Source organism: Ambystoma mexicanum, chromosome 1q, assembly GCF_040938575.1.
Source record: "Ambystoma mexicanum isolate Mex_15411 chromosome 1q, UKY_AmexF1_1, whole genome shotgun sequence".
NCBI classification, from domain to species: domain Eukaryota; kingdom Metazoa; phylum Chordata; class Amphibia; order Caudata; family Ambystomatidae; genus Ambystoma; species Ambystoma mexicanum.
This window is the reverse complement of record NC_090922.1, coordinates 132,988,813-133,005,934: the sequence shown is the minus strand read 5'-3', so window position 1 is coordinate 133,005,934 and position 17,122 is coordinate 132,988,813. Positions and strand designations below refer to the sequence as shown.

Below are 17,122 nucleotides of genomic sequence, written 5' to 3'. Positions count from 1 at the left end.
TATTTCGAGAAGTGAAGCACAATGACTCAACACGGGAAACATGCAGTAAAATCTGAAGATGGCCACCAGGGGTGGAGCTTAGGAGGACGAGTGTCATTGGCTTGGCACAGTATTACCCAAAGCACACTGATAGCATAAGAGGAGTCAAGCAGTTTTAGCTTAAAGTTTTTGTACGTATGTTATTGTATGCAATGCAAAAAAGCAAAAAGGGAAGCAGATTCTCTTCTTCCGCTACACAAAGGGCAACACTTCAAGGAAATTTACCTTCCACAGCGCTATTACCGACATGAGTGGCAAACTGTTAAATCTTGCTCTAGTGATCCCGTGCCTTTCACAGGGGTTATTCGTCCATGTTAGATAACCCTGCATACCAGTTGCAGTAATAATAATATGCCGCCTACTAGGGGGGGTGACATGTTTTTTGGTTTGTCAACACTCACGAGTGAAAGCTACAAGCCTAGCCTTCACTTGGGTTGCAGCAAGCAGCTCTAAATTTCCTGGTGTCAATAAATAACTCAAGCAGCTACAAATGTTTTCAAATGGTTTCGTTCTGCCCCTCTTTCAGTTAGCAGTTCCAGACAAATAGATTGGGTAAAATTAGCCTTGGAATGTGTCAAAACGTGCTGCCAATGGAATATAGGCTGCAAGATTAGATCGATCAAAAAAATCAAGGACTAATTCCTGGTGACAAGCTAATTCTGTGCCAGACTGAGTTAGTGCATGCATTTTGTTGATAGAATCCTTTTCTACTACTTGCAAATAGGTCACTTCAGTGATGCCCCAAAGTGAGGCTCCGTATCCTGCCATTGGGAATTAAACTTACGATTCTGTCCAGTGGCTGATTTCAGGAACTGCAAAACCCCGCCCAAAGCTTGTGTAAATTTGAAAAATGTGTTTAAAGATATGATGACCCCCCCCTTGGGAGATTATTTGAAAAGCGTATTCCGGGGGGCGCTGTTGAGCAGCCTGCAAGATGGCCGCTTGATGCTCGAGCTCCACGCCTAGCCGCCTTCTATCCGGCTACATCTGCGGTTCCCTGCCTGTTCCTGGTACCCTGCCTCGCACAAACGACGGCTGCTGTGGGGGGCTGTCTCCACACCAACTCCTGAAGGAAATCGGTCTACGGGTGCCCGTAATCCACCCGCGCAGTACGTCTCACGGGCCCGTGTTGGCGCTTGCCGCCGCCCCCACTGCTGCCGGATCGTGCCTGCATCTCTGGCGCGGCTCCTCCACTCCACTGGGCCGGAGTTCCAGCTATCCCCGCCTGCCCGCCCCTCCGGGAGGAACATTACTGCGCCGGCCGCCGGGCCGCGGCTGGGGGCGAGGGCTGAGCGGGCCCGCTGGTGATCGTTGCCCGCCCGGCGGCGGACTCCGGGTGCCCGCAAGCCGCCCGCGTACAGCGCGAGCGGTGACGCGGCCCTGGGCCATCGTACGCCTCCCGGGTCTCTCGGGCCGAGTTGGCGCTGGCCGCCGCCCTCATTGCTGCCGGATCGTGCCTGCAAATTGGGTGCGACTCCTCCACGCCGCTGGGCCTGAGTTCCAGCCATCTCCGCCTGCCCGCCCCTCCGGGATCATCACTGCGCCGGCCGCGGCTGTGGGCGTGGGCTGAGCGGGCCTGCTGGTGATCGTTGCCCGCCCGGCTGCGGACCCTGGAGGCGACCCACGGATCTGCGACTTCTCCCTCCGCTCCCGGGGGGTTGCTGGAAATCCAACGCGCCGCGGCGGCCCTGCCTGGACCTGATCGGCTGCGCGGCATACTACGAGGTGAGATCCGGGGGTGGCTGTGTTTTGCGTCTTCCCTGCTGAGGCCTGGATGTATGGATCGCGGCCCTCCCCGCTGGGTCTGGGGACCTCTCTCCGCTACTGAGCCTACGCTGCACCTCACCTCCTCCGGGGCGGGCGACCTGCTCCACACCTAACGGACTCCCACTTCTCTGGTCCTGCTTGATCCTCGCCACATTAACCGGGCCCGCCACTGGCGGCGGACCTCACCACACCGGGCCGTTCCCTCTGGCTCTAGGGCATCTCCTCTGCGCACCTCGCCTCCTCAGCGCCCCAACCTCTTGTGGACTGCGCGCTGCTCGCCTTGGTGGAGTCCGCCACTGGGTCTGTGCTGGGAGGGCAACCGGTACCTCTGCTGAGCCCTGCATTGGCTTACTATTTTCATCTCCCACGCATATGGTCTTCTTCCTCCCCGACTCAGGGGCTTCACCGACCTAGGCCTACTTGGCCGCCTCCTACGTGCCCGTAGCAGCACGTGCCGCTGTATCTGGCTACACTTTGCTCGGCATCTCCCTCTCATTCTCTACCACCGACCATGTCGAATCGCTCCAAGAGCGGCGCTAGAGGGGGTGCCATGGACAAATTTACTAAAGCGGTCCCTCGATCCGAGGGGGGCCACACATCAACTACGCCGGAGGATCCTGATATCGAGCAGAGCCCCGCGGCTCCATCCCCTGATCTTACGGCCATAATGGAATCGATGGCAAAAAATTTCGCCTCCTTTCATGAGAAGCTTGACGACATTAATGCTAATGTGGCTTCGCTCAAAACACGTGTCGATCAGGCTGGCTCCAGAATTACAGAGGCCGAGAATCGGATTTCGACCAACGAAGACGTCATACACACACTACAGGACACTGTGGCTGCCTTGTCGCGCGACATGAAGAACGTAAGGGCCAAATGTGATGACTTGGAATCCCGCTCCCGTAGGAACAACCTACGCATCATTGGGGTTCCTGAAACCGCCCTGAAGGGTCGAATGGAGGAGGCGGTCGAGCGCCTGCTTAAGGACTTGCTTGGCGACCCGGACTTCTCCCCTTATTTCACTGTTGAGCGAGCTCACCGGGCCTTGTCCCCGCGCCCCAAGCCTGGTGATATCCCCAGGCCCATTATAGCCAGGATCCTCAATTACAGGGACAGAGACCACATTCTCCGCCTGGCTCGCGAGAAGGGCGAGCTGCGCTTGGAGTCTAACACTATTCGAATTTTCCCGGACTTCTCAGTGGCTGTGCAGCAGGAAAGGCGTCAGTTCCTTGGCGTCAAGAAGATGCTTCGGGAGCGCAATGTCCCATATGCCATTTTATTTCCTGCCAGACTCAAAATCACCCACAGGGGCAAACTTTTTTTCTTTACCATCCCTGAAGAGGCGGCGAAGTTTATTGAAATGGAGATACCGCTCCAGGGCCTTTCGGATGAGAATTGAAGGAATGTTGGGGAGAGGGTTTATTCGCTACATTTGCTGTCTTTTAATTACGATACCTCATTGTGATGGTCCATGCTCCCGTTATTGCCCGGGTTGGGATGCCCGAGCCCCACTCCTCCTCGGGTCTGGGTTGCCACTTTGCACAAGGCCAACAGTGCAATGTTTTGCTGCCCAACTGTCATGTTTTCCTCCCTAAACGGCACCACTGCGAGACCCCCACTTCATTAAGACCGTTCCAGTTTCCCACTCAGGGGACACATGGGGTAGATGCTATTCGTTTGTTGACACTGGTCTGAGGGCTGCGGAGCCGCAGGGGCTTATGCGCGGTCCCCGCATTTCCGCTTGCGGGCGGGGACTTGTGCTGGGAGCCCGCCGATATTGTTTGTTTGGTAACAGAGCCGCTGGCTCTAAGCGTGCTAGTGCGTGGCAACGGCGCACCCCACTGCGATTGCACTGTTTTTCTCTGTTATGTTGGTATGGGTTGGCCCCTGTTGGGCCCCTGGGTGGTTCTGGCCAGGTTGGGGTTGGCCTATTTTCGGGCAGCTAAGGGTGGGCGATGGGTACACTGCTGATCCATGGTTAGCGGTGCGGGCGGGGGGTGGGAAGGGGGTTGTTTTCTCAAAAGGCACACGAGGTTTCACCGGGCGCATGCTGAAGGGGCGCAAGCGCGCATGCTGTCTTAACTACGGAGGCCCACACGGCCACTTGGGCTGGGATGTTCACTGAGGATGGATATTGCGGTTGAATATGGCTACAATTGAAATGCCTACTGTCATAATGTCCTGGAACGTTAGAGGTTTGAGCAACCATACCAAGGCGCGCAAGATCATGGCGTATGCCAACAGACATAACTCCAGGATCCTGCTACTGCAGGAGACACACTCCAATGGTCTGATACCAAGGGCACTTGCCCCATCCTGGGGTCCCGCCAGATTTTTCACTTCCTACTCCACGCAGTCCAGGGGGGTTCTCACGCTTATCCATAAATCAATTAAGTTTGGACTTCATAAAAGTTACATCGACCCCGAGGGTCGCTACGTTATATTACACTGCACATTGGTCAATAGGGAATACCTGCTCATTAACACCTACTGCCCCAATGTGGACTCACCGGAATTCTTTGACGCAATAGCCACCATACTTCTGGGTTATGTGGGAGTACACATTATATGGGGAGGAGACCTAAACCTTATATTGGACACTGTCTTGGACAGAACATCCACGACTCCTAGGGCGGTCTCCCGCGCGGCGCGCAGGCTACAGTGCCACATGAAATCCCTCAACATTAGTGACGCCTGGAGGACTCTCCACCCGCAGAAACGCGAATACACTTATTATTCGTCTGTGCACGACAGCTCGTCCAGGATAGATCTGTTTCTTGTTTCCGGGGGGGTAATGGGCGGGGTGGAGGGCACGGGCATTTTGGCCCGCACGCTCTCGGACCACGCCCCGATCACACTGTCCCTGAAGTTGGGCACTCCTGCTCCAACGGTCAGCACTTGGCGTTTTAAGTCGGAGGCCCTAAAGGACATCGTGTTTAAGGCCGAAATACTAGCGGATATCGAGTCGTTCTTTGAACTTAACTCTCTCCAGGTCACGACCGCAGCGGTTAGGTGGGAGGCCTTCAAGGTATACATAAGGGGCATGTCCATCTCTCGGGAGGCCGGGGTGCTGAAGGCCATCAGTACTGCCCTGGGGCAATCTGAGGCCAAATTGAAACAACTTGAGCAACGCGCCACTACCGACTCTGACCCCGCCATTCTTGCCCAGATTTCTAACGAACTTCAAGTATATAATACACTGGCCACCTCCGAAGTCCGCTATTTCAGTCGCCCACAGGCCGCCAGGAGATATGGGGAGGGCGATAGACCTGGGAAAACGCTTGCGACCCTGGTTAGGGGGGAATCGGGCCGTACACAGATATCCTCCATCAAAGATCGGAATGGGGACGCACAATGGGCGGACCCGAAAATACTAGAGACATTCACTGAGTTTTACAGCTCCCTCTACTCCCAGCCCGCAGAACACACCGAGCAGCATATGCGCGAACTCCTCGGGCAAATCCCCACTACGGAGATTTCCCAACAGACTAGGGACCAGTTAGACTCCCCGATTACATTAGACGAGATAGTGTCGTCCATCTCCGACTTGCCCAAAGGCAAGGCGCCTGGCCCTGACGGCCTCACCGCCGACTTTTATCTGGAACACATTGCTGTCCTGGCCCCTCGGCTGTTCGAGGTATGGAACGAGGCGCTACAAACCTCCATCCTTCCCCCCTCCATGCGGGAAGCGGTAATCACGGTGCTGCTCAAACCGGGCAAGCCGGTAGACGAATGTGGGTCTTACAGACCCCTCTCTCTCATGAACCTCGACACAAAGATCTTCGCTAAAATTATTGCCAACCGTTTCCTGCCAATAATGACGCACCTTGTGCACGAGGACCAGGCGGGCTTCGTCCCGGGCAGGTCCACTTCCCACAATATCAGGAGACTGTTTAATGTCATGTCTCGCATAGACCAAGACGCCCAGGCTGTAGCGGTTACGCTAGACGCCCAGAAGGCCTTTGACATGGTCTCTTGGAAATATATGTGGCTGGTCCTCGAGACAATGGGTGTTGGCCCCAACATGATAGGATACATCAGACTCTTGTACACATCCCCCGTGGCGCGGGTTCGTGTTAATTCTCTTACATCTGAGATCTTCACGCTTTTCAGAGGCACCCGGCAGGGATGCCCCTTCTCGCCGATTCTCTTCGCACTGGCGATTGAACCGATGGCGGACTATGTGCGTTCGAGACATTCTCGCAAAGGTATAAGATTAATAGAGGAGCCTGAAATCATATCCCTATATGCAGATGACGTCCTACTCTACATCAGGGATCCCGCTACTCACCTCAACCCCATACTGAGAGACATCACTCGCATTGGTACACACTCCGGCTTTACGATCAATTACTCCAAGTCGGAGATCTTCCCGCTTACGAGAGCTACCACACACCCCGCCTCTGAATATCCCCTGCGCTGGGCCCCTAACGGTATTAGATACCTGGGAGTACATGTATCCCTCACTAAACCCACCCTACTTACCGATAATTACTCCGCTGTGGCGCGGACCGTTGAGACCAAAATTTCACGATGGCGCACTCTCCCGTTGTCCTTTGCTGGTCGACTGTCCCTGATCAAAATGATCCTCCTCCCCAAGCTCCTGTACACCTTTAGCAATGTGCCCCTTTGGCCTGGGAAGGCATACTTCACTAAGCTTCACACGCTCTGCGCACAGTTCCTCTGGCACTCTGGTGCGGTACGCAAAAAGTGGACTGACATGGCACTCTCGTACAGGCGGGGGGGTATGGCTGCCCCTGACCTGGCTACATATTGGTTCGCGGCCCAAGCCCAGTATGCCACCCACTGGTACCCTGGCGCCCCGGGACGCCCTCACGTCAAGCTGGAACGGCTGGCATCCTCGGGTATTAATCTGATGACCCTAGTGCTGCACCGACATTACGCACCGGACTCCCCCATTGACCCCTTAGCCGCGACTTTATTTGCGTGGTCACACATACTAAGCCCATCGCCTGGGACTTCTCCGTATTACAAGTGGCTACCTGTGTGGGCTTTCCCGGGCCTGGAACCCACGCACGATGTGGCCTTGACCCGCCACTGGGAGGCTTTGGGATATAGGGCACTGACTGACTTCTACCCAGAGGGCAAATTTATAGATCCCCAGACGTGGAGGCCGGGTCACACCAGATCCCCCTTAGAGACCCTTCAATACTTCAGGCTTCGCGCTTCGTTCCGCACTATGTGGCCCTCCTTCCCGAACGAACCCCCAGACGACCCTGCTTTAGCGTACATTGCCAATTCGGGCGGGGCACGGGGGGTTGTCTCATCACTGTATCACATCCTGCAGGATGCCTCCCCTGCCCCGATCCTTGGGGCGCGCAACAAATGGGCTGATGAGTTGGGTCTAGAGATACCGGATGGGTTATGGGATGGCATGTGCCTCCACACCAAAAGAGTCTCATTCAACTTTCGCTTCCGGGCCATGCAGTATAAACTCCTCAACAGGCTATACTACACACCTCACAGGACTTCTGGGTTTGCTCGCTCCGAGGTGCGCCTCTGCCCGCGCTGCAGGGCCACAGAGGCTGATCACCTTCATATGTTCTGGTCCTGCCACTAGCTGTCCGATTTCTGGGGAGGGGTCATGAACACACTTAGTGCAGTAACCGAAACCACTGTTGATCCCGACCCTCTAGCAGTCCTATTTGGGGTTTGGGGCACCGAGGAAACTAAACGCCAAAAAAAGTTTCTAGACATAAGTTGCATGGTTGCCAAGAAATGTATACTTCAGACCTGGCGGTGTTCCTCTCCCCCGACCCCTCAGAGATGGTTGGGCATGCTCACATGGGCACGGAACTGCGAGGAGGACTATCTGGCTACGCTGCCTGCTCGTTCTCGCCCTAAGAACATTTGGAGTGAATTCACCTCATATCTCAATAACCTGTCTGACGCCGCTTCGGAGTCCTGCCCATCCCCGGCACCCACCCATGCATTGTGATTTTACCCAGCCTCCTCTTTTGTTTGTAAAATATTGCAGTCATTGTTGTAAAGATGTTAATGTGGCCCGCTGACAGCGCTACGAGCCACTCGATTCATATGCTTGTTGTCCTGATGTTTGTACCCTGTGAACCTCTGCCAACAAAAATAAAAGTTTAAAAAAAAATAAAAAAAAAAAAAAAGAAAAGCGTATTCCGATGTAGTCCAATTCCTCTATGCACTGGACTTCTGCATTGTTAGTGTATGTTTTGGGCATCGAGACACCTACTGCAGATTTGCCTGTGTTTACCTGAATGTCAAGTTTGTTCATGAAGGCAGTGTAGCCGTGATAAGGTACTGTAAGGCTGTAGGTGTTCTTGTGATCAGCACAGTATCATTGGCGAATGCACGCACAAGAAGACTGAAGACGGATGTCCCGAGGGTGTGAAACTGCAGATTGACGAAGGTCTCAAAGCCCATTTATGTACAAAGAGAAGAGGTGCCAGGACAGTCTTGTCGCACACCTGAATTAACTGCAAAGTAGTCAGTACAACATCCCTGGTCACAGCTCCTCACACAGGCTCCTGTATTGCTTTGTAACTTAATAAAAAGCCATACCAATTCTGCATGGCAATCCAAGGACCTGAGCACGTCCCCATCCGTGGCCGATTGACTTTGTCGAAGGCCGTGCTCAAGTCCATGAACGCCAACATACTGGTTCCGACCTTATGTAGAGAGAACCCACTGCAATCATATATAGATTTAGAGCTTGCTCTGATGTGCACAATCCAGGACGAAATCCAAGATGGGCTTTAGAGAGGATTTGCTTGTCCGCTACCCAGGCTTCCAATTTTGCTAGTAAAACGCATCCAAGGGTAGGGCGATGCTAGAAAGGATTTGGATCTTTAGGATGCTGGGTTCAACCAGTCTCCTTTTTAAAAAATAGGAAATATTGCCGACTGCCAGAAAATAGGAAAAAGCTTGTATGCAATAATTGCATTGAAGCCAATAGTGAGGATTGGGGCCCATAGTTCTACTTCGGACCTGAACAGGTCTGCTGGAATTCCTTTCAGACCTGGACAGTGAGACAGCTTTTCTTTGGTCATAGCAAGCTTTAATTGTAATACCGAGAAGACAACATCTGATGTAAGATGGCCGGATAGACATTCCGACAGAGTCTCGTCCGGCTGAGCAGTGGCAGTGGCAGAAATATCAAGGAGAAAAATGTGCTAACCAGTCCTTGTCCAGTACGAATGAATTAGGATTGCGAGGCATGCTTCATCCTAACAGATGGTCCCAGTGTGATTAGTTCCAAGAATCTTCTGAAGTTCGAATCCTCTGCTGCTACTGCTAGCTCATTCCACGCCTGATTTTCGAATTCTTTTTTTGCGGGATTGGAGAGCCAGTTTGTATCTGGTTCTAGTCACAACAATTTTGGACCTTGGTGTTAAACGATTTCTGAGTGAGTCAATAAGGAGTCGTTTGGCCCTAATGCAATCTATATTGAACCACCCATTTGCTCTTACTTTGCCAGATTTACGGCATGAAGTCTGAAATGCTGATGACAGCTGAGAAATATAGGACAGGCACACGAAAGCTGTTGGTGCATGACTCCTGACTATTAAACTACTTGCAAAAGTAATTCAAGAAGATTGAAGAAAACAAATTGCTTTGAAAAAAGTAATGAGCTTCATTCTCCAGACTTATAAGGGAGAACATAAAGTTGGGCTAAAATTGGGCAGCTCCTGCACACCAATAAACGTCAGTAGTATGTTCCTTCGAACACATCCAATTCTAAGGCATCAAGGCATCTAGTGCAAGCCAAAATCATGCGGATGCATCATAAAGCAAATACACAAACATGCATAGATTCAAGCTGAAACAAAGACACTCATACTGGTAATGTGAGCGCTCTATCCTAAATAAGAAAAGCTGTGTGTCACTCTAAGAGTAGGATGTCAAAGTAAGAATACCAGAGTCAACCTACATGTTGATTCCCCCCTCCAGCAAGGAGAAAAGAAAAGGTATCAAAGTGGTAGTCTTGACCTTTTCACAATGAAATAGATGCTCACCTTGCATATGTAGATTGAACAATTGGGCATACATTCCATATTTTTGTCCACAAAGATGGAATATGCAGTCATAGGGTCTCATTACAAACTAGCCGGTCCGGATTTAACAGTGCCTGTAAAACTGTACCAGCACCGTTTTTTGGACCGTCTAACTACGAGTTCTTTGGCCGTGTGGCGTTACACCCGCCAGGTCTGCTCTGGTGGGCGTAAAGCCACCGGCCGCAAAAGGATGCGGAAATGCGGGCACCATTAGTAACGGAATGCAGGCGCCGGAATTACCGGACCACCGGGGCTGTAATGCCCTGGTAATTCCGGCAAATCCAGCGCGTAAATCCCCACGAGTCCGGCGGCAGCCTGCCAGTTTTAACGGCATGCTACCGTCGGACTCGTAATGAGGGCCATTGTCTTTGCTTCTGAATTCAAACAAGGCCATCTTTATCACATGCACTTTAAGGCTGTGTTAAACCTCTAAGGTATCACAGTGCCCACTGGTTTGCATGAGCTCTGAACAAGTTTGATTTTATGATGGGTAATTAAAATCCCAGATGATCAAGCACAGGGGGCAAAATGTACTCTCGCCACTAGCCTATGGCTATTGATAATTGACTCTTGGTGAATAAGAATTGGTGTGTTTGTAGATGAGTAAAATTGAGGTGGCGAGTGGCTTTATGGTGGACTATTGGTTTACAACTTAACATTTTTACCCCAGTTAAGCATATAAGAAACATGGCCACCATCAGTATGATGAGAATCTTTTTGACACTAGCAGGGCAGGTAAACCTTTGCTAGATTAAAAATTGAGTCATTGAAATAATGGCCAGAAAGTGCTGTGGGGCTTTTACATGAGGAGCTTCCTTAATCCACAAACAAGTAATCATCCTTGCCCAATGCCAGTAAAACCTTTGCAATTTGTGTGGGAATCCAGTTTTTAAATGGGCCATATGAAAAATCTGCATCCGAGCAGATGGTTTTACCACAATGAGAAAGTGATTTAGGCGTTCATCAAACATAACAGAGACAGTGACTTATGTGGGCTGCTATATCATGAGTGAACCATATATTTACTATCATGGCAGGGACTGGAGACGTCACTTACTTTATCCTTAAAATGTAAAATAATCACAGGCATTTAGCCAAAGGGATGGCTAGAAGTATTTCATATTCGGTTGGTGTCTGAGCTGCAAGTATGAACATTCAGCCAATGCACTTATCGTCAGTCTCCGCTTCCCTCACTTTTCTGTGTCCTATTTGTGTAGTTCGCCATATTTTAGCATGTTCAATCTTGAAAAAGTAATGGGCACAATCACCTGACTGATCAAAAGGATACTGTTTGAATATGCCCTTTTTCAGAAGATCACATTATTTCCCTTTCTGGCAGGTTGGAATATAGCTGATGCTGATCAACTTCTGTGCTTCAGCATGCCTAAATGTACATAGGACTGGAATGCTTGGACAGACATTGTATCAGATGGGGCTCTGGGCTTCTGGATCTTTTGTTCAACCATTAGAAAATAACTTTACAGTTTTCCAGGTGAATCTGGTCAATCCCATGACCTCCACTGTACCAGAATGGAGGTCAACTGGCATATCCTGCTAGGCAGAAACAAAGCAGAGACCTTTTTCATGGGGGTTTCAGGCATTTACATCATAATCAGTACCCTGTCCATAAGCAACAGAGCATTTTAGGGTGGGAATAACATGTTCCTACCTAGAAAAAGAGGCAAGTCATATTTCAGGGCAGCTGCCTTGCATAATCTTGTCGGAGGGAACTTCTGCTATATGTTACTTACAGAAAAGGGCTTCCAAAGAGAAGCCAATACTTGAGGGGTTCATATGTTGCCGGCAAGCATGTCCCTCTTGAAACAAAGCACATGTTCCTACCTATTTGCTACAGAGTTGTCTTAGAGGTGAGACTCTATCCGCATGATGTAGCAAAGAAATAGAGGTGCACCCCCTTGCCTGTCGTGAATGAGCTGAAGGGGCTCTGTCAGCCTGACAGGGATGAGTTTCCTCAGATGGGATACATTTCTGGTGATGACAGCACACCCTCGTCCCAATCAGACTGTGCATGTGGGTTCACACACAAATATAACTTTGATAAGATTTAGTCTGTGAACTGAGGATGTTATGTCACAATCTGGAGCCTGGCAGTTTGTCTAATCAGGATGACAAAGGTGCAGATGCACTTTTATACCTGTGCTAAAGATTGCGCATCTTCATGTGCACATTTTCTAGAAAGTCTTCCTGATTCTTCAATTTAGCAATGAACCCTTCTAACCATCGGATGTCGTTTAGAAGGGTTCATTGCCAACATACCCATGCCATATACATGGACACTAACCACACACCCCAGGAATGACTATTCTTGCACTCGTTTAGAGGACTGTCAAATGTAGGCACAAAACCTGCCAAGTTCCACAGAACTGTCACGCTGTGTGCATTCGACTATAGTGAAATGCTCAACACCCCGTCTCAATGCTAAACAAGTTTAACATGCAGGATTCAGCATTGTCTCCACCTTCTGCAGACATCAGCTAAGGCTCACAGAAACACAACAGATATCAGTCCAATCGTTATTAATTATACTAACTCCTCTTTTTTGGTCTGCGGCCCCTTCAGCTTGCTTTCAAGCCCTCCGAAGAATCCCTTCATGTTCTCTGTTTTAGCAGAGGTGTTCTTCAGGAGCCGTTCTGCGATGTCTTTCTTTTCAGCCAGCCAACTGTTAGCCGACTTCAAATAGGAGTCGATGCTGCCTGTGCCCATTGGTTTTTCTTTGGCCTCAGTAAGAGGCGAGTGAGTTTTTCCTAAAATAAACGAGAGATGTACTTGTAACTACATGTTCTAAGGCAGATTGAACTCACAATACAAACATGATCAACTACTGCTTGAGCGTGTATCAACCAAGACAAAGAAAGAAAATGCCACAAAGAATGAAAAAGGTGATAAAACAAATATAAACCTGCAATATACAGACACAATTTAAACTTGCCCATATTTATGGGCAAATATAAGCCTCCCTTCATCTTTCTAAAATTAGAAGATATGTGAACTTGATGGTCAGGTTAAACATTTTCCCGGACAATATGTGTGTGTGCCCCTAAATTGTAAATATGTGTGGTACTGATCAATCTACTCCAGCTTCTTCCAGGACATGGAATGCAGGACAGAGTACTTAAGAATTATTTACCCAGCAAAAATATAAATTAAAGAAATCTAGCCCAACATTCAGCCATAGAGTGTTACAGCTAATGTGCCTGTTGGCTCCACAACCCTCTCTCCTAAACAGTTGTGGAGCCTTTTCAAGCAATGACACTCCTATTTTTTGCAGTTGTCCTAACCGGCCTGCATGTTCATTCAGCCCCCCTTTTCTCCCCCAACTCCTCTCTCAAGTATTGACTTGCCTGACTGCTTTCTTGCCTTGCCTTGCTTTGCGTTGCTTTTTATCCCATCAAGCAGATCCCCATTTTTAGGTTTTGTGTTGAGACTGTAGTTCGGGCGTAGAAGACAAATGTTGAGTAACCTCTTGTGGGCCACTAAGCACTCGTGATGCATCATTTGGTCTTTCCAGACTAATCCTAAAAATATAAGAACTTTCCAGGCAAGAGCCGATTGGTAACAGCCACTATGCATGCTCAAGAGACCATGAGGCGCACTTAAAGTCCAATATCAGGGAACACTCTGGGGTATGCCTTATTGTAACAGCTCCCCCAAGATACTGCATAACCATAATAGAGAACACCTGGTTGGCTTATATTTTGGCTGTTAATGGGATAATTACATACCTTAGGTTTACAGAGCCTTTGGTTTTCAGTGCATTGTGGACTGTTCATGTGCCCAACCGGCTTCCCCTCTAACCTCCTCTCCTAAAATTCTGGAAACAAGGCCCATAGGCACCAATGGAGTAAATGATATTGCAGCAGTTTTATGCTTTCATCCAAACCCTGAGGCTGTCTGAATTAGTAGATGGTCTTCGTGGTTATGGATACACTAGTGTTGGGAAAAATTAAAGGAGTACAGAGGCCAGTGTGCATACATGGCAATTGAAGCATGCATCCCTTCAATCAATGGCATTTGTCAAATATAAAGATCTGTGGTCATTCTTAGGTTCCCAAAATGTTCTCTATCATATGCAAGCAGCCAGGAACCCTCATTTGTGCTATTTGTCCACTTTCTCTTATGGTTATTTTGCACACGTACAATATGAACGCCCCAGTCTTGTAATGATAACCAGAAATCAATGTACATTATCTAGATTTTGATAATGTGCTTTTCTCATAAAAAGTGTAATGTCCTTACTACAATTACAATATACACTGGAAGGGATATTTAGAAACTTACTGTTGACATTTAAAAGATCAAGTCTACAATGTTAGTACAATTAAATGGTTTCCTCTTTTTTTGATAGATTCTTTTGTCAAGAATACACTGCTGAATCCAACCATTTGTTACAGTATGCACAAACACGTCATTAACAAGAAATGGAAAATAAACAGCCACATATCCTGCAGCCAGCTCCCTTAAAAGGTCTACCAGTACCCCAGCATCCCAAGAAGTGCCTGTGTCTCCCTCTCACTGCTCCTGTACGAAGAATGTGCCCTCAGTGCGATGCCGACATTCCAGCAGGACATGAAATGACAATTTAGGACCCCGAATACCAGGCCAGTTCCCACTTCTGGGGATGCCTCTGTTGCTGCTGCTCTCATTCTACTTTTAACCATAAAACACCACCACCTGCTTCATGATATCTGAGTTTTCTGCTTAGAGCCATGCTACTCTCAACAATGGCTGGGTTTGTCTATCAAGTGTGCAGCTGACAAAGTCAAACTTGTCCACAGAAGAAGAGAGCCAGAAAGGAACAGAAGGAGTCAGCGAAAGGGAGCACAGTGAGAAAACAAGAGTGCTAGATCAGCATACAATACGCCAGTTACAGCTAGTTGGTACCGTGGAAAGTCAGAATCAGGATTCTGACAACAGGCATAGCTTAAAGGTTTTATTTGTGTCAATTAAAAAAACAATCTTTCCCCTAGGTCTACCACCTCAGTCCCTATTCTATCAACGAAAGTCATAAAAGTGCTTGTCAGCATGTCAGTAAAATAATAACAAAGTCCTCTGTCTGGAATCCTGCTCTAAACAACTTACACTTACTAGCCCAATCTCAAAAGAAAACATCGAACAACAAAGACCGACTTTGGCAGGGATGGCTGCTGGCTTCTGGACCCAACCCTGTCCCTTTTAGTAAAGGCTTTCGGACACAGTTTAAGTTGCCAAAAAAAGACAGTTCTTAGTGTGCTGGAAGGTTATCCAGGTGCCCGAGTCCAGGTCTATCTCAGTTTCCTTCCACTCTGGCATTCTTTCAGTCTTTCTCCCCACTGGGAGTCTTTCAATCTTTCATCCTCCCAACTCTGGGGTTCTCTCAGTCTCAACTCCGCACTCTGGGGACTCTTCTCACTCCACATTGTGGGGCGCTCTCACACTCTCCCCACTCTGGGGTACTTCTTACTCACTCCCCATTATGGAGTTTGCTTATTCTCTGTGTGCTATGGACTATTTCCCTTCCTGCTACCCTGCTGAGGGGTAGGATTCTCCTTTCTCTCTCTTTCACCGGCCTCCCTTTCCAGTGGAGCCTCCACGTAACGGATATCTTTGAGTAGTGCTCCACGGTAAAGGCATGGAGTCTGGTTGGCTTGCAAGGTAAATACATGTGTTCATTTCTGTACAAAAATATAAAAAAATGGTAATACATTGTGATTCACAAGGCCAGTTGGTTCTGAGTTCACATAACCCTGCAGCGGTTAACAAAAATCATTGTGGAGCAGGTCTCTCTTCCTTCTCTGTGTGCTCCGGAGTGTAGTTCTCATTGAACTTCATGTGGTTGTAGTCCTTGTTTGGGGGGCTCTGCTGGTAGTTGCATACATTGATATATTAAATAAAATTTAATTTAATTAATTACCCCAATTTTGGGTAAGATGTGTGTGTTTGGAGGGGAGTTAGTTCCTTGTCTCCTGAACAAAACATTGTGGCATCACTACAAAGTCCAGAATTCCTTGAGACTAATTAAACAAGCAATTGGCAACAGCTGATTATAAAGACAGCCTCCCTGAAGAGAGTTTAAGACTCGAAAGTACTTTGAGGAGCAGAACTATTGTGCATTTGAACTGGCAGTTGGGATTTAAGCGTGGTATATTTCTTTTTGAACATTTTGTGGCAGTTGGGATTTAACCCTGTTATTTTTTAACATTGCTGCGATCAAACCTTGTTATTACTAGTTTGAGGATTAAAAAGACTGAGAACTAGAGTGCGCGCCTGACCTTTTCTTTTTTACATTGATATATTGTCTGGCTCATAATGCTTCATATAGTTGATGGTATAATCATGCACATTTTAGTTCTGTGGCAAAAAGATCATGTCGCTGAAGGTTTAGAGAAAATGTCCTTGTTCATCGTCTGTTTTCAGGATAGGGTTAGCATAATCAAATTGGTATATCCTACATTGCCAAAGAGACTATTATTCAGTCTCCTTTTCTTGTGCAAGTCAAAACATACTGTAGCGCTATAAATTCAATTTGCTGTTTTATTCACAATGTTCTGACTGGTGTCATAGGTCTTCAAATATAAATGTTTTCAGTGGTATTACGGTGGAACCAACATACTTTGTCACATGCGCGAACCCTGATTTATACCACAAATATTATTTTGCAGTTAACAAATCTGGAAATTCAATGTGCATTTGGTCTCACTTTCTTGCATATGCCAGTACACGCCGAAGGGTTAGGCATCTCAATTTGTTGTGGTTTTCCTCAGGACGTTGACAGTGCAATTGATTTGCCAATGATCGCCTTTAGTTTCATCATTACAAATGAAATGTAGATCTTCAAATATACATGGTTTCACAGGTCCTACAGTCGAACCAACATTTTGGCACCTGCACAGAAGATGGTGTATACCACAAAGATCGTAGTGCCGTTCACAAAGCTGGAAATCTCATATGTATTCCGCAATCTCTTTGTGAGTTGAGCAATATTTGAAAATGTTTTGACTGTCTTGCTGAACATAAATTCCTATAGAATATTGTTGGTACTGAGATATGCTATAACAATTATAAATGATTCAATAGTATTTTGTGATAGGACATGATCTCTGATTTTTTTTACGATTGTTCTTAGCGGTTCTATGTGAAAATGTGCCCAGCAAAATGTAGTCATTTGAAAATGTAGTCAGCAAAAAGCTGTTTTAAGAAATGTAGTCATCCAATACTAGCAATCCAAAGTGAGAAATTGTTGCCAGTAATCGAGTCTCCAATAAATCTAT

At 48.1% G+C, this 17,122-nt stretch overlaps 1 protein-coding gene across 2 annotated transcripts in view; it reads right to left on the bottom strand.

The window, feature by feature from the left end:
- Window positions 1-17,122, bottom strand: part of KIAA0513 (KIAA0513 ortholog) — a 1,246,509-nt gene that overhangs the window by 307,961 nt on the left and 921,426 nt on the right. For both annotated transcript variants that reach the window (XM_069636198.1, XM_069636197.1), the window contains one exon: window positions 12,406-12,619. In XM_069636198.1, the coding sequence (XP_069492299.1) occupies window positions 12,406-12,619 (214 nt within the window). The remainder of the gene's footprint in view (window positions 1-12,405; window positions 12,620-17,122) is intronic.